This window comes from Magallana gigas, chromosome 6, assembly GCF_963853765.1.
Source record: "Magallana gigas chromosome 6, xbMagGiga1.1, whole genome shotgun sequence".
Classification (NCBI taxonomy): Eukaryota; Metazoa; Mollusca; class Bivalvia; order Ostreida; family Ostreidae; genus Magallana; species Magallana gigas.
This window is the reverse complement of record NC_088858.1, coordinates 12683409-12709079: the sequence shown is the minus strand read 5'-3', so window position 1 is coordinate 12709079 and position 25671 is coordinate 12683409. Positions and strand designations below refer to the sequence as shown.

Genomic DNA, 25671 nt, shown 5'->3' with positions numbered 1-25671 from the left:
TCACTAAAATCGGAATCGATCCTGTAATAAAATCTTCTTGATGGTTGTCGTTTGAGTTTCACATAATTATATGTGCTTAATGTGCCATTAGTATAGCTTTGTTGACTTGAATACCAATTTTTTTACATATTTAAAAATAATTTTAATATGGTTTTATGACAGACTGACTTAAAGTTATGCTCCCCATAATCTGATAAGATTAATTTCTTTCCATTAATAAGTTTGAACCAGAGATATAATTTGTGTCCGAAAAATGTGACTTGGATCAGTTCAATGATTTAACATATTCCCCACTTCTCACGTTTATTTGCCCTTTATATTTCAGCTGGGCAAACTTATTATGATTTTGCATAATGCTTAGATACCACATACAATCAATTACTGATTTGATGTAAAACTATGATTAACTGCAGCAAAAGTCTTTTCGTCTTCGTTGTAATGAACAACTTATTTTATGATTCAAACAAGGGTTTTTAGTAGCCTAGATGGGTTTATTTTAATTGCAACACACAGAAATACATATATTAAAGATCACCAATTTTAATAATTTTTGTGTTCGGGAACAAATTACGAACAGCACTGTCCGGCAAACGAGCCCCTGTGGCAATGACACTGAGCTTAATTACTGATTTCATACTTTAAAATTAATTTGCCTCTTTCTTCTATTGAAGATATTTTAAAATTCTCTGAATTTTAAAACTTTAATGTAACATATTAATAAATTACCTCTAATAACACGGGAGTTGAGGTATCTTTGGAAAAGCCCGAACACTTCGACAATATGCAGGTGGGGTAGGCGCAAAGTATTATTTTCAGGGTATTTTATAAAAAAAAATTCGAATCCTACTGCTGAACATCCAAGTTTTTTCGTCCAAACTCATTCCACGTGGATAGAAAATCTACATTTATAAAAGAAAACCATCTCACGTGCATGTATGAAATGAGGTGTCTTTGATCGAAAACCCGATATGGCGTAGGGGGCTGTGTTCTTGTGGCGAAAGGGTGGGGTGGGGCTGTGACTCTTTTTTTATTTTAGAAATTGTTGAACAAAAATCCATGTCAACCACTTAGAACATTTTCTTTATCAGAGTATACCATCTATCATAACTATTTTCAGTGTAAGAAAATATAATAATATATTATATTTAATTTCTCAAAACGTTGCAAAAATGACGATTCACTGTCACAATAACGTTACGTTATGGTCTCATTTTGAACAGCATTTTGGCGTTACTATAGTTTTTACAAACACCATGCGCAACGTCCGAATGTGCTTAATACTTTCCGGACTATCTTGCGAGCAAGATTTAAGGTTAAATTAAAAATTAAATATCATTACCTTCTGAAAATAGATTGATAAGAACACCGTTACAGTAGCACATTTAGGCACAGTTGATGGGGAGGGGACATATGTTGAATTATTAGGATTGTTTGTCAGCTCACTACACCATTTTCACCAGTCTTTTGAAACCTGCATCGACCGAATTAAAATAAATCTGCTTTCTCTTTATACGGTTCTGATTTAACTCAATTTTAGATAAATAAAAAACGAACCCTTAAATAACAAGTGAACAAATTGTAACTACATTTATATAAATATATGTGCTACATGCAATAATGAAGTTTTCTGTCAATTTTTTTCTTTTGCACGTCGATAAAAATAAGGATTGTTGAATTCACCGTTAAAGGAAGTGGGCGCTTAAGATGTAGATTCGGTAGGAATCTGGGCGCACAAGGAAAGTAAAAATGTCGTCGATTAATTTTGCACATTTTTCGAATTATAACAGTTATTTGGGTTTTGTTGGGCGTGGAGTGGGTAGAAAAATGTTTGTAATGCAAAAGGTTTTATCATAATATGGGTCTAATATGGAATTCCATATACGACAGCCAACTGCCAGCTGCCAACTGCTTACTGCCAACTGTTTACTACTCACTGCCAACTGCTTACTGCCAATTGCTTTCTCTACCTCTTTATTTGGTTAAGCGCATGTGCATACATTTATTTGAGGATGGAGGGATTGGTAGATAGGTCTTTCAAAAAAGGGTCCACTCTATGCCACTTATTTTAAGAGTAGGTATGGAATTCCATATACGACAGCCATCTGTCAGCTACCAACTGCTTGCTGCCTACTGCCAACTTGCTTTCTCCTGACTCCTGCTTTCTCCTGCCAGTTGCTTGTAGATGGTCTTGTCTCAGAAAAATTAATGTTTCTGAATATAATCCGATCTTGTAAAGAAACAGGTCGCGTGCTTTATGTGAACGTAATTTGTCTCAGTGTATCAGAAATGGGAAACTAGTAATTATAATATGAAAAAATCATATAAGCTATGAATGATAGAGGTTCATTAAAACGTTGGTTTTTTTCACTGTTTTTGTTGTAATTTAAAATCCTGATTTGCATTGCTCTGTACGCGATATTTAGTATCCCCTTGCGCAACTTGCTGCAAAGAATCTGCGTTGGGAATGATGGAATATGACCGCCAATACCATCCATGGCTTTTAAAAAGTGTTTTGACCACATTGGTTTGAGCAGGTTAAATTAAAACTCTACAGTGTAGTGGTGTGGTGTGTGTTTAACATTTATTTTTACAGAAATCATGTTACTACGTTAAACTTTAAAAAACCTAGGTTATAAGGTTTGCAAAAAGTTCCATAGCCCCGTGTAACGTGCTTGTTAGCAGTAGATTTAGATGCAACATCGATTCTGAAGCAATTTCAGAAAACTCACTACATTACAAAATCATTTTCAGTTGCCTGAATATTTTCAAACATATGAAGAATGTTTCAGTCTACATCCTTTTTTATATCGCAACAACCAAACACTTCTGGTTGATACACAAAAAAGATGGACGATCCGATGGACAAAATGTGTTTTGATTTCTAATTATATGATTATTCCATGTGTCCATCACTCTTTCAAGGTCATTCTAGACGACAGGACTGAAACAAAGTCTCAGTCTTTCTATATGGATAGCATCAGACAAATCAATATCTCCACTATCTCTTATGTCTCTCAAAAGTGTTAAACACGAGTTAATGTACGTTTCTTTAAGATATCCCCACCATCTTTCTATTCTTTTACTATTAAGGGGGTTGACTCCCTGTAAAAACACAGTTTTCCGCGAATTCAATGTTATTATCTTCACGAAGTAGTGAATGTACATCTGCCATTCAACAATTTTCTGTCCCTGCATCTGCTTATGGAATTCCATATACGACAGCCAACTGTCAGCTGCCAACTGTTTACTGCTTACTGCCTATTGCCAACTGCTTACTGCCAACTGGTCTTGTCTTAGAAATAAATTCATAAGTGGAAGACGGTTTAATTAATGTTTCTGACTACATTCCGATCTTGAAACAGGCCTGTCAGACTGCTGCTTTATGTTAACCATTTTGAACATGCATCTCTTTTCAAGTTTGTTATCTCCGTTCGGAAAGCGTCGTTTCTTACATGATCATTGCGATAAATGTTATAGATATTCTTTACATTATGACGGCCAATCTGTGATTTCATATTGCAATGTAATTCAAACAGCCGATACCTCAGTATATCAGAAATGTGATAATTGATAATTAATAAAAACATCATATATAAAGGAATCATTTAAATTCGTAGGGGCCAATTTTCGTGGTTTGTGGGATTTTTTATCATTCGTGGGGATTTAATTCTTGGATGGGTCGTTTTCAGTTTCAGTAAGAAAAGTAACTCTTTTCAAAATTTGTTTTCGTCGAAAATGTAAATTCGTGGGAGGAGGGCTCCCACGAATTAAAAAACGAAAATTGAGCAACTGCGAATTCTAATAATTCCACAGATTGCTATATGATTGACAAAGGTTCATTAAAACGTTAGTTTTTCTCACTGTTTTTGTTGTAATGTGAAATTCTGATTTGCATTGCTTTGTACGCGATAATACGAATTTCGTATCCGATGATATTTTTGGCATACCGAAGTCAGGGGGAGCTTATGCTATACCCCCGGCGTCGGCCTCCGGACCTGGTTAAAGTTTTTGGTGCAGGTCCTGTATCTAAGTTATCACTTGTCGTATCTTCACCACACCTGCATGAATGAATCATCTATACCTACTCATGGACTTGAAAGACCTGGATGCTGAATCTGGGCCATGAATTTCAGATGCTGGAGGAATTAAGGTTTTCAGAGCAGGTTCAAGTTTTTAATTGGAGCAGGTGTCCTTTGATAGCCATTTCTAAGTTACTACTGGACCTAACTTCACAAAACGTGCATGGATGGAGCGTCTTATGATACTGATGCACTTGACAGGCTTGAATGCTGAATCTGAGCCATATGTTTCGGATGCGGAATAAGGATCTGGTTTTTGGAGCTGGTTTAAGTTTTGGAACAGGTGTCTTTTGATGACTACTATATACTATATCTTTGTTATTACTGGTCCTAACTTCACCAAACTTCAATGGATCCGATGATGTGCGTCTTGTGATACAGGTCTTCGCACTTGACAGGCTTGAATGGTGAATCTAAGCCATAGGTTTCAGATGCTGATTGAGGCAAAGATTTTTGGAGCTGGTGCCCTCTGATGATTATATCTTAGTTATTACTGGTTCTAACTTCACCAAACTTGCTCCTATAGATGATTATAGTACTGTACTGTTATGATACACTATTGTATGTTACAATATTGTAATGTATCATGTGATATGATATAGATGAAATGATATTATATTGTATCATATAATATGTGATGTTAAACAATAATGTATAAAATGATACAATTTTGTATCATTTGATACAATATCACATTTTATAATTATATATTTCAGTACTACATTGTATCATATTATATATCATATGACCAAATATTGTACGATATCATAGGATGCAATATCGTATTTTATATTAATTAGTGTATTGCGAATCATTTTATCATACAATACTGTATAAAATTTACATATGATTATCATACAATTTTGTATCATGATATATGCTACAGTATCCAACATCCAAGATCATTATGTATGATTTTTAAAAATATAATATGATAAAGGTGGTCTCATGAAAGTGATGCTTCATAAAAGTGATCGATGCCTCGTCTCGGTGAGCTTTGTAATCTGTGGTAACCTATGTTTTATTTAATTGTCATTGAGAAAAAAACCCCACAGCGACAATAGTTAACCCCTCCGTTTGCAGTAAATGAAAATAGCCATGCAAAGCTCGTCTGTTGGTGAAACCTTGAATATGTTTTTAATCCGAGTCTTCACAGATCCTATGAGTTTTTTTTAAAATTTCCCCACTTTCTTCTATGGTACAACCATACAATTCAATACCACATCGCAGGACTATGATTTTCATTGATGAGCAAGCATTTTGTTAACTTGGATAAACCTCCCATACATTATCATAATAAATGCATAATTCCCATATTTAAATGTAAAAAGTAGAGTTTGATATTACAAACTATTTTAAAAATTGCTAGAACACTACAATAATATTAATAATTTTTAATTTTATTTACATAAATGCCCTAAATCTAAACAGCTTCTAAGCTAAGTACTATTATTCAAAATAATTTATTTCTCTATTTAAAGATTACTAGAATTAACTAATGATTAATAGAAACTTTTGTTTATATGTCAGAAGCAATATCAAAATAACCCACAATGACAAACCACTGTCCATTTTATAGATTATAAATTTTCTCTAAACACAAGTTTAAACTAACTCATAACTCAGATAATGCCCCCCCCCCCCTGTGAAAAATGAATTCAGCCACCCCAACATACTTGATGTTCTTTTTAGCTCCTAAGAATTTAATACTAGTATTGACAACAAAAAAAATCTTCTATTAGGAAAAATGTCAGTTTAAAAATACATTGTGTTTAATCAAATGACTGGTTTACGGTCGTGACAAACATTCAGGCCAAGAGCAACTTCTGTTCCATGGTTTAATCTCTGAAGTCATTCCCTAAATGTTATACCACACACAGGTTGACAGAACCTCAAAACTGAATAGTTTTCACCCCTCTATATAAAATTCTATACTTCCACTCACTGTCCTACCTTGAAAATATATCACAAATGTATAATTATATAATATGTCTGAATACAATTGTATATGGAATACAAATACATATTGGGGGCTGTATATAATGTGTCTGTATTAATACTAGCGTATTGCTTTGAGGGATTGTGTATTTATAGCTGTTTATTTCTGTACTTGCAAATACACATCTACCCTTGCATATGCATTATATGACAACTTGGTACGAGTTATATCAGATGTACCTCCCATTGTAACTTGCTATGCTTACTTAACAGTTCAATATCTATATATTTCACCCATTATTTGTTATAATCATGTTGTTTTATTGTTTTAATGCATATGCCACCCCATCCCCTCGATTGGTGCATGAATAAACATATATATACCCCCAAATTTGTTTTAAATGAAACTTTTAAAATTAAACTGTATAAACTGTCAAGAAACAATCTCAGCAAATTCATACTATACAGTATAGGCTTTAAATGCCCATAGGAGCTGGGACTTTGGATAGTTGTGTCAAATAGCAATGTGATGTAGGCCTTTCTATTTCATTGTTGGCCACTAGCCATGACTTTTTGAAATCAACAAGATTTGGCTGGCATTTGAGCAGAGACAACAATCTTTGTATACTTCAATTGAGCCAGCCTCATTTTTAACTTGTCTTGATGCTATATCCTACCGAAACTCTACAGTCTTGTTAAAATGGTTCTATAGATTCTTCATGTATAACAAATGAAAACTTGGAAATAAAAAAAAAACAATTTTATTATAAGAAAAAAAGTTGAACACACAATTTGCATAGGCATTGATCTGCATCACTTTGTTCATCTGACTATAAAATGAAAAAATTATAATAAGATACATTTTTACATAACTTTCACTATGAACAGAATACCAAAGGATAAAAATGAAGAAAAAATATTAAATGCTTTTTTACATGTCAAAAAATGAAGAAAAAAAACTCCCATGATATTTTTCATGATATAAAACAACATTTCTAGACAAAATATTACATATTAAAAAATGTTCATGATAACGGACTATGAAATCTTGTTTGTTGTTCTTTGGCCACCATTCAAGGCTGGTCGTATCCAGCGCTGTAGGGAGAAGGTGCGTAACCAACAGGATTCATCATGGTCGCTTGTTGCTGGGCAACCACTGTGGTCCCACCTGCAAAAGTAAAAATTCTTTTTATTTTATTGTGCTCTTTAAACATTTCCTGGACTATTTATTGCAATAAATATGTGGATGGAGAAAAAATAAAATCATTTCAAGAGGACTTTATTCCAGAAATGTTTTTCCGCCTTGTTCTTGGATGAAAAAAAAGTTGTTTAAGGTGGCTCTATACACCCACAGTTTATTCCAATTTTCAACAGAAGACCACAAAACATATACTTATCAAATATTAAAATGATGATAGGGATACTATAGGTATTTTAAAAGAATTTTTTAATGTTTTTTTCGTGTTTTTGTAAAATAGTTTTTAAAGAGACAGCTATTAACAAATTGAGAAAAAAAAATTGTCATATGATGGATATTTCTTCGGACACATAAAAAAAATATTACACTTCATAACATTAAAAAATGTTATTATTGCAATTTTTTTTTGTATTTCCCCAAAACATAATTTTTCATATTTTCTTACTTTGTTGACAAATCATCTGAAAAAGTTGCTTGATGTTATAAGAAAATGCATTTTAATAAATGTGACATAAAAAATTGAATGAAAATCATTGCAAATAAACACAAAAAATATTTTAAATTTTATTTCGTATGAAAGTTCCTCAGGTAAGGGTTATCGTTCCTAAGTCCTAAGGCCCAAACACCTTGGGGACTTTTCATTTCTGAGTTGAAGAAAATTTCCTAAATATAATGTTGGAATGATACATATTTCATTATATGGCTGTATAAGTGAATATACTAGTATTTGCTTTAATGCAGAACTAAGTCAAATAAATAAAGGGGGAAATTGACTAGGTTATTAGGATTTATATGTATCCCAACCTGAGAGAAATTCAAAGCAACCCTCCCATCTCCTGAAGGTGTCAATATTAATGTGCATTAAAGTATATTATAATTGAAATATTTTCACCGGTTTAGAATTTTCTTTCACAGTATTCAACCAAAAAATACGTTTTAGAAAATTTTGTAAAGTTAAAAAATTTATTGTTCTCAACAGGGGCCCGTTTCTCAAAAAGGCGTAAATCTGGGCCTAAGTTAGTCCGACTAACAAAGTTACGCCAATATTTAGTCGGGTCTAAGTTGCGTTTCTGAAAGTGGCGTAAGTTAGGGTTTAAATGTCGAAAAACTTAGACATCTTCGCTGAGTACTAAGCATGCGCATATCGTATTTTGTTTTGCTTTGAGGCTATGATTATATGTGATGGATCAATTTTCCAATTCATAGTACATGTAGTACCCGAAAGTACGCATGTCATACTTTACCACTGAATCTGCATAGTTCAAGCTGTTCATGACATTTTATATTAATAAAAGTAGAACAAATGCCTATACACTTCTTAACATAATGAAATTATTGAGAAAAACAGTTGATATGAAAGCGGCATATATAAGAGGTTTCAGAAACCAAATATGTGACAATTACATGCATTGTAGATGATATTTAGGCACAATCTGACATATTAATTTAATTATATTTATAGAATACAGGGAAAAGGTACAGTGGATATGCCCAAATACATCTGCAGAATGAGAAGTATGCTTCATAGACACTGTAGTTCTTTAGACATTTTCAGATGCTGGGATAAAGCTTGATTCTTTTTTATCAATTCACTATATTATTATTTATAGAAAATAATATGACCATGAGTATAACAGCAACCAACTGAAATCGAAAATATCTTACTGTATAAATAATATTACATGAACCTTGTCCATCCTCTGTTCCAATATTGAAAGAATGTAGACAATGACATGGAAACGATTCTTGATTTTCTGCGATTCAAATGATAATAGTTTTGAAAGATATTAATAGTCAACAATTAACAAGACAGGAATTATCAACATTTGAGGCCGAGGTCTCCCCAACAACTCCCTCTCCTGTATTTTAATCGATCGACTGTTTTGTTCTGGTTTCTTCGGGGGGGGGGGGGGGGGGGGGGGGTTCGCCCTATTTAATTTTCAATCATTTCACCCTTGTTGTCAGCGGACAAATTTCTGTTGATTTTCAATATCTAATATTAAGTAACTTAAGTAACAGCTGTGACTGGGCGAAGTCACGGCAGAGTGAAACTGTTTGCAAGTGTAGAAGGACGGAAATTGCAAGGGGGGGGGGGGTTGGTTTGAAAGTAATATACTTAAGTAACAGCTGTGACTGGGCGAAGTCACGGCAGAGTGAAACTGTTTGCAAGTGTAGAAGGACAGAAATTGCACGGGGGGTGGGGGGTGGGGGGGTGTTGAAAGTAATATACACCATAAACAGCTGGGAATAATTCGCCCTATTTAATTTTCAATCATTTCACCCTTGTTGTCAGCGGACAAATTTCTGTTGATTTTCAATATCTAATATTAAGTAACTTAAGTAACAGCTGTGACTGGGCGAAGTCACGGCAGAGTGAAACTGTTTGCAAGTGTAGAAGGACGGAAATTGCAAGGGGGGGGGTTGAAAGTAATATACTTAAGTAACAGCTGTGACTGGGCGAAGTCACGGCAGAGTGAAACTGTTTGCAAGTGTAGAAGGACGGAAATTGCAAGGGGGGGGGGGGGGGGGGGGGGGTTGGTTTGAAAGTAATATACTTAAGTAACAGCTGTGACTGGGCGAAGTCACGGCAGAGTGAAACTGTTTGCAAGTGTAGAAGGACAGAAATTGCACGGGGGGTGGGGGGTGGGGGGGTGTTGAAAGTAATATACACCATAAACAGCTGGGAATAATTCGCCCTATTTAATTTTCAATCATTTCACCCTTGTTGTCAGCGGACAAATTTCTGTTGATTTTCAATATCTAATATTAAGTAACTTAAGTAACAGCTGTGACTGGGCGAAGTCACGGCAGAGTGAAACTGTTTGCAAGTGTAGAAGGACGGAAATTGCAAGGGGGGGGGTTGAAAGTAATATACTTAAGTAACAGCTGTGACTGGGCGAAGTCACGGCAGAGTGAAACTGTTTGCAAGTGTAGAAGGACGGAAATTGCACGAGGGGGGGGGGGTTGAAAGTAATATACACCATAAACAGCTGGGAATAATTCGCCCTATTTAATTTTCAATCATTTCACCCTTGTTGTCAGCGGACAAATTTCTGTTGATTTTCAATATCTAATATTAAGTAACTTAAGTAACAGCTGTGACTGGGCGAAGTCACGGCAGAGTGAAACTGTTTGCAAGTGTAGAAGGACAGAAATTGCACGGGACAAAAATAACCCTCTATACAGTATCTTGATTAAAATAAAGATATAAAAGCAATTATCTAAGAACACCCTTCCTGTTTAAAGAAAGTTTTATAAATAAAAGGTTTTTACAAGTTTAATGGAAAAGGCATCTAAAAAAATCCCCTATCCCCTTCCGGATAAGACATTTTGCATCTTTGCGATTTTAACATTAAGTGCATGTGAGTTTTACTTTTTTCCCTATCTGCTTTGGGTTATTGGGGTGGGGGTGTGTACAATTGTTTATATAATAAGTACGATAAATGCAAGATAGTTAAATTTGTAAATAATGCACACTGTTGTAAAATTGCTAAAACAATGCTTTTGTATTGCAAGTCGACAACTTCGAAATAAAAAAAATACCTTAATATACGTACATCTTAAATATGATGAAACAAAACTACCATATTTCACGGAATTTAGGTCGATACGGTTTATTGGGCGAAGGAGGCCATTTTTAGCCATAATATAAAAAAAAGTATAAATAGGTCGACTTCGAAGAATTGGTCGAAAAATTACCGCTAGTTCTAATGAATAAATGGTTTAAACCAATAACGTTATCATATAGTAGCCTAGTTAATCTTATTTCACAGTTTTAAACAAAAGGGAAATAAAATGTATTTCTTGAAAACATCGTAAGAAAATGTCTGAAATTGCGTCAAAATTTTCAAACCAAATAATTCAGTACAGCCGGTTATAATTTAAGATCGTTTTTTATTACTTCCCTGCCATGTGTACAAACTGGTGTTAACCGGGGGATAGTTACCTAGCCTGGAGGCATGACTACGGTAGCACATGCCACCCTGTGTCTCTATGTGACTTTTTACTGTGTATATACACACGAGTCAACCTCGATCTGATCTTATTGAAGCCTGCAGGCATGAGTAGCACGTGCCGAGAGTTCAACTGTGTATAAACAAAGTCAGCGCTACCCAGACTGATTTCAGAGACACCTGGCTAAAATTTCATCGAAAGTTTTATGTTGAATATACAGAAAAAAACTTGTTCATGTATTCTATTATGAAAACAAATTGTTTTTTTTTTTTATTTCTACCCGACGATATTTCCCCCCGTAATTACCCTTTGTACGGTTCTCATTTTACTTTTACCACGCGAAATCGATTTCCTGTTTATCGTAAGCACACGATCAAAATGCATGACAGCATTTAATGATTCAGTCAGTGATCTAAGTAAGAAATGTAAGAAGAAATAAATCTATTTACATTTAATTTTGTTTAAATGATAAATTACTACAGTATATTGATTAAAATCCATACGATTTTTACACAGAAATTCAAGCAGTATTATAGTAAACACTCATAATTTTATTGGAGGGTTGCATAAATTTTTGCAAAATTCCAACCAAAAAAAAAAAAAAAACATAAATTGGGCGAAGCGATGAATAGGGCGAGGTCCACATGTCAGGGGAAAAAAGTATCGACCTAAATTCCGTGAAATACGGTATTATGAATTCAAGTAATTTAAGATCAATTCAATTAAATGAGTACAAATAAACAATGCATATGAATATGCACGAAGATCATTGATAGTACATGTGCCCCATGCCTATTTTAAAAGAATTACGATCGATGTTAAATATGAACGCAATTGATCACTTCATCCTAGAATTAATAAGATTAATGAAATTGATTTCCAAAAATTCAAGATGTGCATGTGAAATTTTATAATATTCGATAACCTTGACAAACGCTTGTCAACAGATCTAAAATTGATGCACACTCTGCACGCTTCTAAAACATATTTTTAAGTAATAATTTAACAAACAAAAATTGATTGTATCTAAATACGAGTTCATAAACATTCCAAAATACATGTAGCTTTCATACGGTTTTGTAAAGATACTAGGAGTAAAAATATGAAAATGAGAATGCATACGTGTTGTAAAGTTTTCAGTAATATATGTATATGTAAAGAACAAACAACCACACACAAGGACAAATTACAAATGTAAACGTTTTGAGTTGCTCCTATTCATAATTTTGAAATCAGTTTCGTTTCATAGGTTCAAATTTGATTAGAAACATTAAATTCTAGTTCATGCTTACTGCGTATTGATTAAAAAAATCAATAATCTATTCGTACTTATATACATCTATCTTGTTGGGGAATACATGTTTAATTTAGAAGTAAAGCATCTTTTTAATTATTGTGTTTATATCATTTATCAGGGTATACCCATTCTTCACACTTTAGGTAAATTTCATTACGAGTAGTAATGTATATTACATACGTTTAATAAGGTGAGCCCATTATTTATCAAATTGATTTAATCTTAATTTATTTAGAAATAGAAACAGTTATTGAACAATAGGTATTTTTTAAAGTTTTACGGACATGTACAAATATTTAAATAAATGTGAACGTTTTCTTTAATAACACATAAAACAAACCAAAAAATAAAATTCTCTGTATATTTTGCCTTAGAAACAAAACACTCGCCATTTTTGTGCACAGACTAAGGACTTACGCCTACCCATTAGCAGGCGTAGATTTAAACCCAAATTTAGTCCCGATTAAGTTTCCGCCTTTTTGTGAAACGCAACTTAGTCTGGTTTTGAGGTTTAGTCCCTGATATAGACCGGACTAAGCTTACGCCTGGACGTAGGCCTTTTTGAGAAACGGGCCCCTGAAGTCTAACTCATGACCTACAGGTTTTTAGTGAATCCACTAACCCACTGCGCTACCATGTAACATGTCAATAGTGGGAAAGAAACTCTTTAAAAAATTATACCGGTACTTGATTTTATTGTAAGTTTATTTCGATAAATAATACCACACAACGTGAAGCTGTCACATACAACATTAATACTTGTAAGTAATGAATTTTCCAATTATCAAATTAAATCTATTCATTTTATAAATTTTTCAAAAGAGCGGTCCCCATACAATTCGCCTCAGTTTAAATCAGCCAGTATCGGAATATTGCATGCTTCCAGATTTACTTTTTTGTGTACTGCGTCATCAAACAGTGGTGTATAGAGCCACCTTAAGGTCCCTGCACACCCTCTACCCATTGGCATATATATGTTAAGGTAGTTCATCCATAACTATCATATTTCATATCTAATAGATTGCAAGTTTGATCACTAAAATCTTAATGTGATTTTAAGGAGTTTATTAAATAATAAAGTTTCACCTTTGAAATTTAAAAAAGAAATTAATTTTGATAAATATATCATATGTTGAAGTTAACATGGAAGTCTATGGGAAAAATGCATTTTTAAATATATTTCTTTAGTACAAGTAATTTTTTCACATTTTTCTTGGTAAAAAGTTGCAAAAGCTTTCTCCGTCTTCGAATATGCTAAAATAATTTATAGTTTACCATACATTTTTTCAGAAAATAATTTTTTAAATTTTCCTAAAGGGCAGACAACTCTTAAAAAAAGTTTTAAGTGCAAAAAGTTCATTAAATTGACTACATACATAAACCCAAGTTTGGTTTATGTCAGCCTCATAATAGCTTCAAAATATGTATTTGATGTAGTATAGATCAATCAAAATTGTTAAATTCACCTTAGTTATGGATGGACTACCTTAAGTTTGACACCCTCTACCCATTGGCATATATATGTTAAGTTTGACACCAATTTGGCCAAAGAGAAAAGAAAACTGCTCTGGACAAATGAAATTAGACTTACAGACAAACTGCATGATCACTATAAGGTACTTGCAGAGCAGGGCTGTATTTTACTAAAGAACTTACGATTTACGACCAAATTAATGAATGCTTATTAATACATGTACCAAGCTACCGTAATCAATATCTGAATTAAATGGCTGTAAAATTTAACTAAAGAAGTTAAAATAAATGTAAATAAATGGTTTAATATAAACAAAAATTGTCAAAGATCATTTCACTAGACTGAAAATATTCATGACTTTGTCATAAGTTTATTTGTAAAACGAAGCCCTAAGCCCTAAGTAACCAATTAATTGATAAAGAAAATATACAATACCATTAAAGAGGGTACACTTTAGAAGGTAACCTCCCCCCCCCCCCCCCCCCCCCCCCCCCCCCCCCCCCCCCCCCCGCTCCCACCCACCCAATTTCAATATTACTAATCTTACTTGGCTGTCCGCCCTGGACAATGATGGTCTCCCTCCTTCTGCCACAGCAGGCTCGGCAACAGCAGATGCAGCATCCGATGCACAGAACCACTATCCCAATCGATACAACAATAGGGACCCACCTATATAGAATAGGCAATATCAATACATCACTATCCCAATCGATACAACAATAGGTACCCACCTAAATAGAATAGGCAATATCAATACATCACTATCCCAATCAATACAACAATAGGGACCCACCTATATAGAATAGGCAATATCAATACATCACTATCCCAATCAATACAACAATAGGTACCCACCTACATAGAACAGGCAATATCAATACATCATTATCCCAATCAATACATCAATAGGTACCCACCTACATAGAACAGGCAATATCAATACATCACTATCCCAATCGATACAACAATAGGTACCCACCTACATAGAATAGGCAATATCAATACATCACTATCCCAATCAATACAACAATAGGTACCCACTAGAATTTGAAACTGGTTTAACAAAGGATTGCCAGAAACAAATTTGTTATAGTAGAAAATAGTACTTTTTGTAGTATTAGACTATTAGGTATGTTCATAAGACATGAATGACACTTTTTCAGTATTCATAGCTATAAAAATTCCTAAATGAGGCCAGTGACCTACTTTTGAGTCACCACTCACTTTCCCCTAAAATGAATCTGATTGAGTTTAATGGTCCTATAGGACTCACAATTCACAAGATATGATCAGTACACTATTAAAGTATGTATAGTAAAAAAAATAAAACAAGTGAAAAGCTGTCAATGTGATAGCAAACCAGGGTTTTTTTTAATGTGAACTGTATCCATAATCCATGTCAACCTTGAATTGATAAACACTACCTACCGTATCCAGTGATATTGAGTACGGTACCCTATATGCAATATTTTGCCAAAAAATGACTGAGTTCAAAAGCTGGTATTTTTTTCATACATTATCAGATATATATACAATTAATCTGCAAAGAACAACTTCCTATCTTGAAAACTGTTGGAGGAGTATGTCATCCGTACACTGAGGGCACCTTTATGCAATATTTTACCCAAAAATGACCAAGTTCGTGAGCTGGTATTTTTTTCATTCATTATCAGAAATCAAAATCCTAGAAATATGCACACCTCTGATATATGTACAATTGATCTACAAAAGAACAACTTCCTATCTTAAAAACTGTTGGAGGAGTTATCTGTACAACTAGGGCATCCCATATGCAATATTTTGTCAAAAAATGACGAAGTTCGTGAGCTGGTATTTTTTTCATTCATTATCAGAAATCAAAATCCTAGCAATATGCACACCTCTGATATATGTACAATTGATCTACAAAAGAACCTATCTTGAAACCTGTAGAAGGAGTAATCTGTACACTGAGGGTAACCTATATGTAAAAATTTGCCAAAAAATGACTGAGTTCAAAAGCTGGTATTTTTTTCATACATTATCAGAAATCAAAATCCTAGCAATATGCACACCTCTGACATAGGTACAATTGATCTGCAAAAGAACAACTTCCTATCTTCAAAACTGTAGGAGGAGTTATCCGTACAATTAGGGTACCCTTTGGGCAGTCGCCCATCCGCCCGCTTGCCATTTTTACCATTTTAATAACCGGATTTTTCCGTTTGAAAACCTGGTTAAAAATGCAGCCAGTGACCTACTTCATATTTTATTGGATTAGCATAATTCCCCTAGCCAATGATGCATTAGCTGACCAAGACTGATGGTGCTTTATAGCTAATAGACTAAAGGAAAGACCATAAAACTATCCATAAAAGACAACAATATAAAATAAACTTAATTCACAAGCAGGCCTGGTACTCAAAAGCTGTCTTCAATAAAAATTTACATTGTGTTTCAATCAAAGTTTACATTTACAATTGTACTGGAATAAATGTGGGCTTACACATAAACGTGGAACCAGTTAATACAGAATGGGAGTCGGTCCTCCTCTGGAGCCTGCAGGAGACTGCTGTCACAACAGTAGGTGTTTCCCAGGCTTATACAGCAGTAGTCAGAGCACCAAACGTCATCAGTGTCAGAAGTTAAGATGTTACGTATACGACAGCATTCTCCGCACTCCCCTAGTCCTGAACAAAAGACAAATGTTGTCTATAAATGTCTATAAATGTACATGCATAAACATCAATTCAATGTATGCCCAATAATTTATTGATATAACATTTTTGAATAAGTTTTCCCTTTCTGTCACAAATGAGATAATTTTATTACCAAGCCCTGAAAATTGCTGAATCACACAGGAAATACAGTTCGAAATTTAGCCAAGTAATAATAGACAGTTCCTCGAAAATCAAAATGTCAGGACAGTGTCTGCTATTCAGAGAAATTACTTAACTAATTGTTTAAATGAAAAATTATTTACTAATAATCTTATTGAAAGCACTGATCGACAAATATTGATTTGTAAGATATGAAGATGCATTAATAATTAAAATACAGTTGTTAATGAAATAATTATGTTCTTAAACTGATTTTGATTTTTTAAAAATCTTAATTATATTTCAATTTCAATTTCTTTATTAACCAATTAAGGGCCCTCAAGGGGCAACATGAAGACTGTACATACAACATCCAATGTACAAATGTACATAAAACATTCAATAAACATATAGAAGAGGGAAAGAGCTGGATGATTGAAAGAGCTAGGACAGACATGAACATTAATTAGTGTGTGTGTGTGTGTGTGTGTATATATATATATATATATATATATACACTGTAGATTCCTTATTTTACGCGAGTACTTAATTCTGCGATTCAACGATTTACCATCAAATCGCAAGAACATAAAATCACGAATGCCGAAATTTTATCTTACTTTCATGCTGTTTACATGTGTCCCAAAATTAAAAGCAAGATTTTAAAATTCGCGAGACGGACTTCTTGCGATTTTACGCGGATATTAATTCTTCGCGTTTAATTAGGAATTTACAGTGTGTGTGTGTGTGTGTGTGTGTCTCTCTCTCTCTCTCTCTATGTTTCCATACATTCAATACAGTGTCTTCTATATATTTATGTTAAACACTATACATAAATATGTCAAAATAAAAATGCACATACAAATTTGAAATAGTTTATCATACTACATAGAAATGCATATTATATTGTCTTCTTGGGCGAGTGTAATATCAGAATATTTGTCCTTCTGCCATCAGGACCAGGAGACAAAACACTCCAGGGCTTTCCTGTCACTTTGGGGCAAATATTCTGGTATGTCGCTCTCGAAGTGGTATCATATATATACATAATTTTCCCCTGCTTGACAGACGTACATCCAACTTTTTCATCTGTTTTAAAGTAGCAATTAAGGTTTATCATTATTCCAACAACTGGTTTAATATTTGGAAAAATCTACTTATTAATAATTGGTATCTTTTAAAAGTTACCTGTATACAAAAAGATTGATTAATATTTGTTAACCTGTCTGATAATATCGATCATACTAAGAAATATGGTTGACCCTGCCAGTGTAAATAACCCCTTATCATTTCAGGCGTGCATTCTAAATTTTAATCTAATCTGGTTCTATATTGCATCAGAGGAGACATTTCTGTTTTTAAAACACTTTTAAGGTCATCTTTAAAATTTAAGACATGCATTCATTTGCCATCTCACTGACCTGTGTTTATATTTTCGATCCGAGGGTAAATTTTTTTATTTTATTTTCAAATTTAAGTAGCTCAAAAATAAATATACAGTGGCCTCCCGCTATAAGTTAACGAGATGCTGGGAACATAATTTTATTTCTCGTTATAGCCGATACTCGTAATATCCGAGGTTGGCATTTCCGAAGCTGACACATGATCGTTAAATTTGTTCTTTACATTTCAAATAACGTTTAGAAACAAGTGATAATGAAATAGATATAATTTATTCAAACTTTGTTGAAAAGTTACATACTTACAGCGTATTCATGTAAATGACCATGGAATGACTACATCTACAATCTTGAAGACATTTTTTTGTTATGCCTTTTATGTATTTAATGCAATTTTCCCTTTTTCTTAAACAGAAACACACGAAAAGCTGTCAATGTGACAGCAAACCTGGTTTTCTTTTATGTGAACTGTATCCATAATCCATGTCAACCCTGAATTGATAAACACTACCTACCATATTCAGTGAAATGGAGCACCCTATAGATATACAATATTTTGCCAAAAAATGACTAAGTTCGTGAGCTGGTATTTTTTCATAAATTATCACCCCCCCCCCTGCGAATGTGTTCGGAATGTTTTCTTTATCGTTGCCAAGTATATAATAAATCCAGAGGTGCTCGAATGAAAGTTCATGAGACTTCACCGAGATTTTTTCAGTTCGTGTGAAATTTTGAGCGGAAGTATATGTGTTCAGATAATATTCTCAAAATACTTAAGTTCAGGTCATTTTTCATATCATATCCTACTTTGATTTATGTTAAAACATGAAAATCTTTTAAGATGTAATAATATGTTTTATTTCACCATCTATCAGTTATTTAAATTAAGCTGTGATATTCAGAACAGAGTTATCATTCATGTTCAACCACGTGTAAAGTGGTTGAAAATATAAACATTTGGTTGCTTAATAAAATCATAGCCATGTTTGATGTTTGTTGTGTGCAATGCCATGTTTTTAAAAAAAAATAATGGGTGTCTATTTTGCTCAAAAGCTTAGCATATCCAGCCATTTTCAAGGAACAGTCTGCATAAAATAGTATAGTCTGTTTCACTATTGATGCAATTACTAGGTCAGGCGTGGTTCGAGAATAAACCCTTAGGGGAGATCTCTACTAAGCATGTTAATTGTTGCAACAGCAGAAAAAAGTAATTTTATTGTATTGTCACATTTATTTCTAGAACACATTTTATCCACCAATTAATGAAGATAAAGTTTAAAATCAATAAACCTCTAGATTTTATATTTGACTACAAGTACCTAGATTCTATGAAATACACTATAAACACGAGGCATGATTTTTACTGTGAAACTGCAAAAGGGTCAAATAAAAACACGTGGTCTAAAATTTAAATGACAATAACATTCGCAAGGGTGTATCAGAAATCAAAATCTTAGCAATATTCACACCTCTGATATATGTACAATTGATCTGCAAAAGAACAACTTCCTATCTTGAAAACTGTTGGAGGAGATATTCATACAATGAGGGTACCCTTTTGGTAGCCGCTCGCCCGCCCACCTGCCCGCCATTTCAATAACGGGGTTTTTCCGTTGGAAAACCCGGTTAAAAAAAGTCACAGATAAGTGACATCAATGTTTATACCTGTACTACTGTTTTAAAAAATGCAACCTTGGGCAAAGAGGTAGTAATTAAAACACACAAAATGCATTTCCATTGGTTAACTATCTGTACATGTACATGTCCTTGCATATTGTGATGGTGGTGTGGATAAGTATGATAACCTTAGCTTGATTGTGCTCATCTTTTTTATTTCAATTAAGAAATTGTTGTTTGGTCACAAATAAACAATTTTATATAGACCCAAACCTTAATCTCAAACTTTGATTGTAACTGCCCTGAAGAAGTAAGTACCAATGACTGACGGATTGTGTTAACACCCCCCCCCCCCCCACACCTTTCCTCAAATCAAGCTTTGTAGTGATATTCTAACATAACATTTTACCTATAAAGCCTTATGATCGCACCCCTTATCCATTTCACAATCACAGTACTGCACAACATGTTAACCAGCCGTTTACAAATTATAACATTCTGCAGCTGTTCTGTGCGATTGCGCGTGGAATCATATTTGAGAAGTGGATAGGGCCGGGGTGTTGGCTAACGTTATGCCTATCCACTAATTTCTCAACAGAGATATAATAAGTTATTACAGTTAAAAACAAAACAAAGACGCGCTTGTTTCAAATTCTGAATGATTAAAATTATGTAATCACAACTGATCCTCAAGTAGAAAAAAAAATTAGAATTCAGCGCATCTCTGCATGTACTGTGTAAAGGCAAGCTATACATCTCACAAACAAGCGAGTGCGCAAATTCATAATATTATGTAAAACGTTACTCACAGTCTGAGCAATATTTAAACATAAATTGACTTACCAAAGAATGAGACGATTGTGATAAAAAATATGAGCATTGTTGGAGAACTAGCCATGTTTCGTTCCTCGTCAGTTGTTGGGTCTTTATCTATAGGCCTAAGCTCCGCTTCGGAGAGTTGCGCGAAATTCACAGCGAGGCTTATAAAAAAAAATCCGCCAGTATAACGAAACTACGTCAATTCTACGAACCGACCAAGGACATGGAATGTAACGTTAGAGACAATTTTCTGAAAGTGTTAAAATTTTCAAGATGCCATTGATGTACAAAGTATTAAAGATAAATAAGCCTAATAACCACACCTCAAGCCAATTTTAGGGTTCAGAGTCCCTCGATATTACTCTTACCAGCGATTCAGATGCCTGTAATAATATGTTTTACGATGCGACCGTTGGGGCGAGCGCAGCATGTGATCAAATAATGAATAATGATAAATCAATAAAAATAAAAGTATCAACGTAACGTAAATGAATTTGAATGCAAAATAAAATATAAACATGCCTATTTTTTCTATAATTTTTCATTATTCATAATTTATAAGATTGTTTATTTATTTAAATAGAATTTATCTCAGATACAATGTTGTTGAATGATAAAGATTTTAACATAATGTTTATTGCAGTTTATTTCCTCTTTTCTTGCAGCAGACATTTTTCTTAAACTTACATATAAAAAATTGACTTGAGCCCCCCCCCCCCCCCCGTTTAAAGATTTTAGCCTATAACACAGTGCTGCTACATGCGGTGTCAACTATTGAATTTGTATGCATTGTGCATTTAGTTTAGCGTTGTTGTCTCCCACCCACCCCCGGATTAGAATTTTTACTATTTGGGAATTGAAATATATAGTAAAATGAATATCTTAGTCGAAAACCGCATTTCAAAACTATGCTTCAAACTTTTAAACGATCTAGACGAACTTAATTTTACTCAACACAATAACAGAAGAGATTATTTTGAATCAATTCATAAAAAAAAAATCAATATGTGTTCTCGGCCAATTTTTCGTAAAACAACTTTAAAGATTTAAAAGATTTCACAAAATCCAATATTCTTATCACGACGTTAGCCCGACGTTATCAATTTCTTTCGTCTGAGAACCAAATATGAAAATGCGCTGGTTGACCAGACTAGCTGATTTACACATATTAGAACATGCAAATCTAATTAACATTATTATGAATGTTTTCGAATACATAAAGGAAATTAATGTAAGGTTGTGAAGAGAAGAAACATGGCTACTTATCTTTTCAATGAGTCAGTCATGCATTCAATGCAAAAATAATTACCATACACGTATTGACATATAAAAAAGTTTGTAATCGCATAATTACGATAACTAGCTAAAGCCAAAATGATTTTAATAGTTAGATCGGTATTTGAAAAAACAGAATTCATAATTGTGAAACGAGCGAAGTTAATGCATACGGTTCAAATTATTTACAATGTACTTGTCTAAACAACAAATTAAAGAGTTCCAACGCACACTCATACCTTATAGAACTCAATGCGACAATGTATGTCATCTTTAAATTTTTAGCACTTGATAATTATAAATGTTTTCTATAAACTGCAATTTAGCTTTTTAAAATATTTCATTTTATGTTTCTAAAGATCATTTGTTATTTCTAAATAATTTAATTCTGGTTGTAACGCGTTTTCTGATTGGCTAAAAAAATTATTTTATATCGTATAAAGAATGTTGCCTACGTCATAGTAAGACTAACGTCAAAAATGTATCAATGCGCATGACGTTACGTTTGAATTTTGTACAATTTTACGTTATTTTAAAGGTCAAATGACCGTTTTTATCTACAATGAAGAGTAACAAAAATTAAATTATAAGCAATGAATTCAATATTTATTAGTTTTATACGATATAAAATGGTTTGAAACAGTTTACGCTTTTTTATAAACCGCTTCGCGGTTTATAAAGCGTAAACTGCCCCAAATCATTTTATATCGTATAAAACAAATAAATATTGAATTCATTCCTTAAAAGAATTGTATGAGTTTGTTATGACGGTCAACTCTTACGTCGAATCCTATTGTGACGTCAGCAAACCCGCGAGCTACGTTAAATCTAAAACGTCATTGAAAAGTGTACGACGTCACACCTTTATGACATCATAGTATACAGATGGAGCAATTGCGATTATAGAAAAATAATTGCATTTCCTCCGTATGGACTTACAGTGGGAAAGAACAATGCATATGCAAATATACTGTTTTGTTTACTTAAAAAGCATGATATGCTTGAAATTACACAATTTGTCTGTTTCTCAAAAGTTTTACTTTGATTCTCGCGAGAAGGAATCAAGTCTAGTGTAGTCTCGTTCAACTAGACGCTCGGCTGTCTCCGTAAATCTCCGACGAGCAGAGACTCTCTGCTCGTCGGAGATTTACGGAGACAGCCGAGCGTATGGTTGAACGAGACTAGACTAGTCTAGTGAGATCGTTCGACATTGATAAATTGCATTGTGGGTCGAAATTTACCGACGCCGAAAAATTCTGTGGGAATCCATTGTGACGTCACTCGAAGGAACGACAACTCTGTTAGTCTTATGTAATGGAATTATTTTATTTACAATGCATGATGTACATAGTCTTTTATCTTGTTCTCGTGAGAGTGTGAAATGGGAAACCATATTTACAGGGAATTACTGGGACGATTAAAACAAGGCATTACTGGTCCCATTTACTGATGCCAAAAAATCCGTTGAATGAATGTGCAACTAGTCCGAATTTTCTATTCACACACGCCTTGCCGGTAGAGCTCGCTGCGCGCCGGCGAGCTGAACTCGTTATTATAATATGTAAACGGTGTGACCGTTGGACCGAGCGCAGGTTTAACACAGTGCAGTTTGATTTTTGTAGAATAAAATTTATTTGAAACGCACACAGTAGGATCCGCCTGTTTGCCTATTCAAATCATTAGCCAAAGTTTAACTAAACGTCGCGTGCTCAGTCTACATTATGACGTCATATTTTAGACGTAAAACGTTCAAGTTTTGTCTTCGGAATTAGCTGAATAGATTTACGTTATTCCGAACTTTTATTTTACTTCTTCTTTCATTGTTCATCAATTTAATTCATATGAATGCCGCTGTAATAAAATTAAATACTTTATTCGGTATCTAAAAGATCAGTTAATTGACCTTAATATTTTATTTTCCATCTCATAATTTGATAAGACATACATAGAACAAGTCGTGTTTCTTGATTAAAGCACTATTGAAAATTATCTGGTTTCCCTTTTAATTTCTTTTAATTCGAATTACCTTCTATTGAAACACTGGAACTTATTTAATCGAGTTTAGGGGCAACAAACATGGATAAGTACCGATCAATCAATGATCGAACTAACTTTTTAAAAACAAAATGGCTGCCATGTCATCTTAATTTCGCGTATATATTGTTTCTTTTTAAAATGATGTTTAAAAAAGCAGATGTAAGATTATCTACGTATACGAGTTCATGTAGTACATATATGTTTTTATTACAGGTGTTGTTCACACCTTCCTGTAGTACGGCTTCTTTACCTGAGCGATACCTGAGCGCATTAATAAAATTTGTTAATTTTGAGTGTAAAATTTCCATTCCGGTCAAGGTTTTGAGCATTTAAATCCAGTTTGATATATAAAACTATATATTATCTGAAAGGTGTATAACTAAGGATGAAAAAAATCTTGACCGAATGGAAATAAAATCAATGGTTTTTATGATACAGGTGATTATTTAGAGATGACTGCACGATTACAGCATTCTTTTTTAACGAAAAATTTCCATTCCGGTCAAGGTTTTGCATACTAAATCTAAAGATATCGATTTAATTTTTTCACATTTTATAGGCCTGGTTGTTGTGATTAAAAAAATCGTTTCCGAATGAAAAAATATTAAAAACTTTTTGAGATATTAGGTATTTTCTGAAGTCGACTTCGTCATTCCGGCAGCTGATTTTTGCGACCATAGCTCATTCCGGTCAAGGTTTTATGTATTAAACATGTACTTATCAAAAAAGTTTTTACATATTTCGATAGCCCTCTATCCACAGATTAAAAAACTGAAAACCGAATGGTGATAGCTTATACCTAACACAAGTTATCGACCTTTTTATTCATGTCACTACGTCTATTCCGTCGCCATTCCGGCGAATAGACCTGCCCCCAAGATGGCGGCGCCCAGGGCTGGAAGAATTTTTTTTGGCCTTAGTACCCCTGATTCAACTTTCACTTATCACTGATTTTCTTATATATACGTGCCCGCCTCTCGCTGCGCACGGTAAAAATAGTGCCTGTTTGGGAGGGTGACAGTTGAAATTGACACCCCAAGGAAACCATTGTCAACCGACGCGAAGCGGAGGTTGACAATGGTTTTCGAGGGGTGTCAATTTCAACAGAGACATAAATAACATTTATTTATGTCTCTGATTTCAACTGTTATCCTCCCAAACAGGCACTATTTATTTTATTATACTGAATGTCTTAATTTTAGAGAATTTTTATATTGCTTTTATGTAAGGAATAAGGAATCATTCTTTGAGTACTATGAGGTGATAATTTTGGTCGGGGCGTGATCAAATCCAATAAAGCCCGAAGGGCTTTATGATAGAATTGATCACGCCCCGACCGAAATTATCACCTCATAATATTCAAAGAATGATTCCTTAATATGTTTTACGGTGCTACCTTTCTGGCGAGCGCAGCAAGAATTACACACACGTACCTTGCATCAGTTTTATTTAGGTATCAACGAACATCAAAGAATTTTTGAGAGAGTATTGTGTAACAGGGTATGGAACGCCATAGCTGCCTTATGTGCCTATTTCATGTAAAGATGGTGCTTTATTATATTATGCTGTGGTTATATCATGTGAAGATGGTGCTTTATTATATGAAGATGGTGCTTTATTATATGAAGGTGGTGCTTTATTATATGAAGATGGTGCTTTATTATATGAAGATGGTGCTTCATTATATGAAGATGGTGCTTTATTATATGAAGGTGGTGCTTTATTATATGAAGGTGGTGCTTTTTTATATGAAGATGGTGCTTTATTATATGAAGGTGGAGGTTA

At 33.8% G+C, this 25671-nt stretch overlaps 1 protein-coding gene across 1 annotated transcript; it reads right to left on the bottom strand.

The window, feature by feature from the left end:
- Window positions 1-6762: 6762 nt before the first annotated feature.
- Window positions 6763-21019, bottom strand: LOC117689262 (uncharacterized). The gene is made up of 5 exons (XM_066086691.1): window positions 20943-21019; window positions 20599-20735; window positions 16426-16609; window positions 14488-14609; window positions 6763-7185 (listed from the first exon to the last, which is right to left on the bottom strand). The coding sequence occupies exons 1-5, from the start codon at window positions 21002-21004 to the stop codon at window positions 7091-7093; spliced, it is 600 nt and encodes a 199-aa protein (XP_065942763.1). The 5' UTR covers window positions 21005-21019; the 3' UTR covers window positions 6763-7090.
- Between the last annotated feature and the right edge of the window lie 4652 nt (window positions 21020-25671).

Bases quoted from the DNA above. Each gene is read 5' to 3' on its own strand.
- LOC117689262 (XM_066086691.1), bottom strand. From the start codon at position 21,004: ATGCTGCGCTCGCCCCAACGGTCGCATCGTAAAACATATTATTACAGG. The intron at 14,610-16,425 runs GTAAGCCCACAT...TATTCTATATAG, and splicing joins AACTGGTTCCACGTTTATGT to GTGGGTCCCTATTGTTGTAT. The intron at 7,186-14,487 runs GTAAGATTAGTA...TTACTTTTGCAG, and splicing joins TGTCCAGGGCGGACAGCCAA to GTGGGACCACAGTGGTTGCC.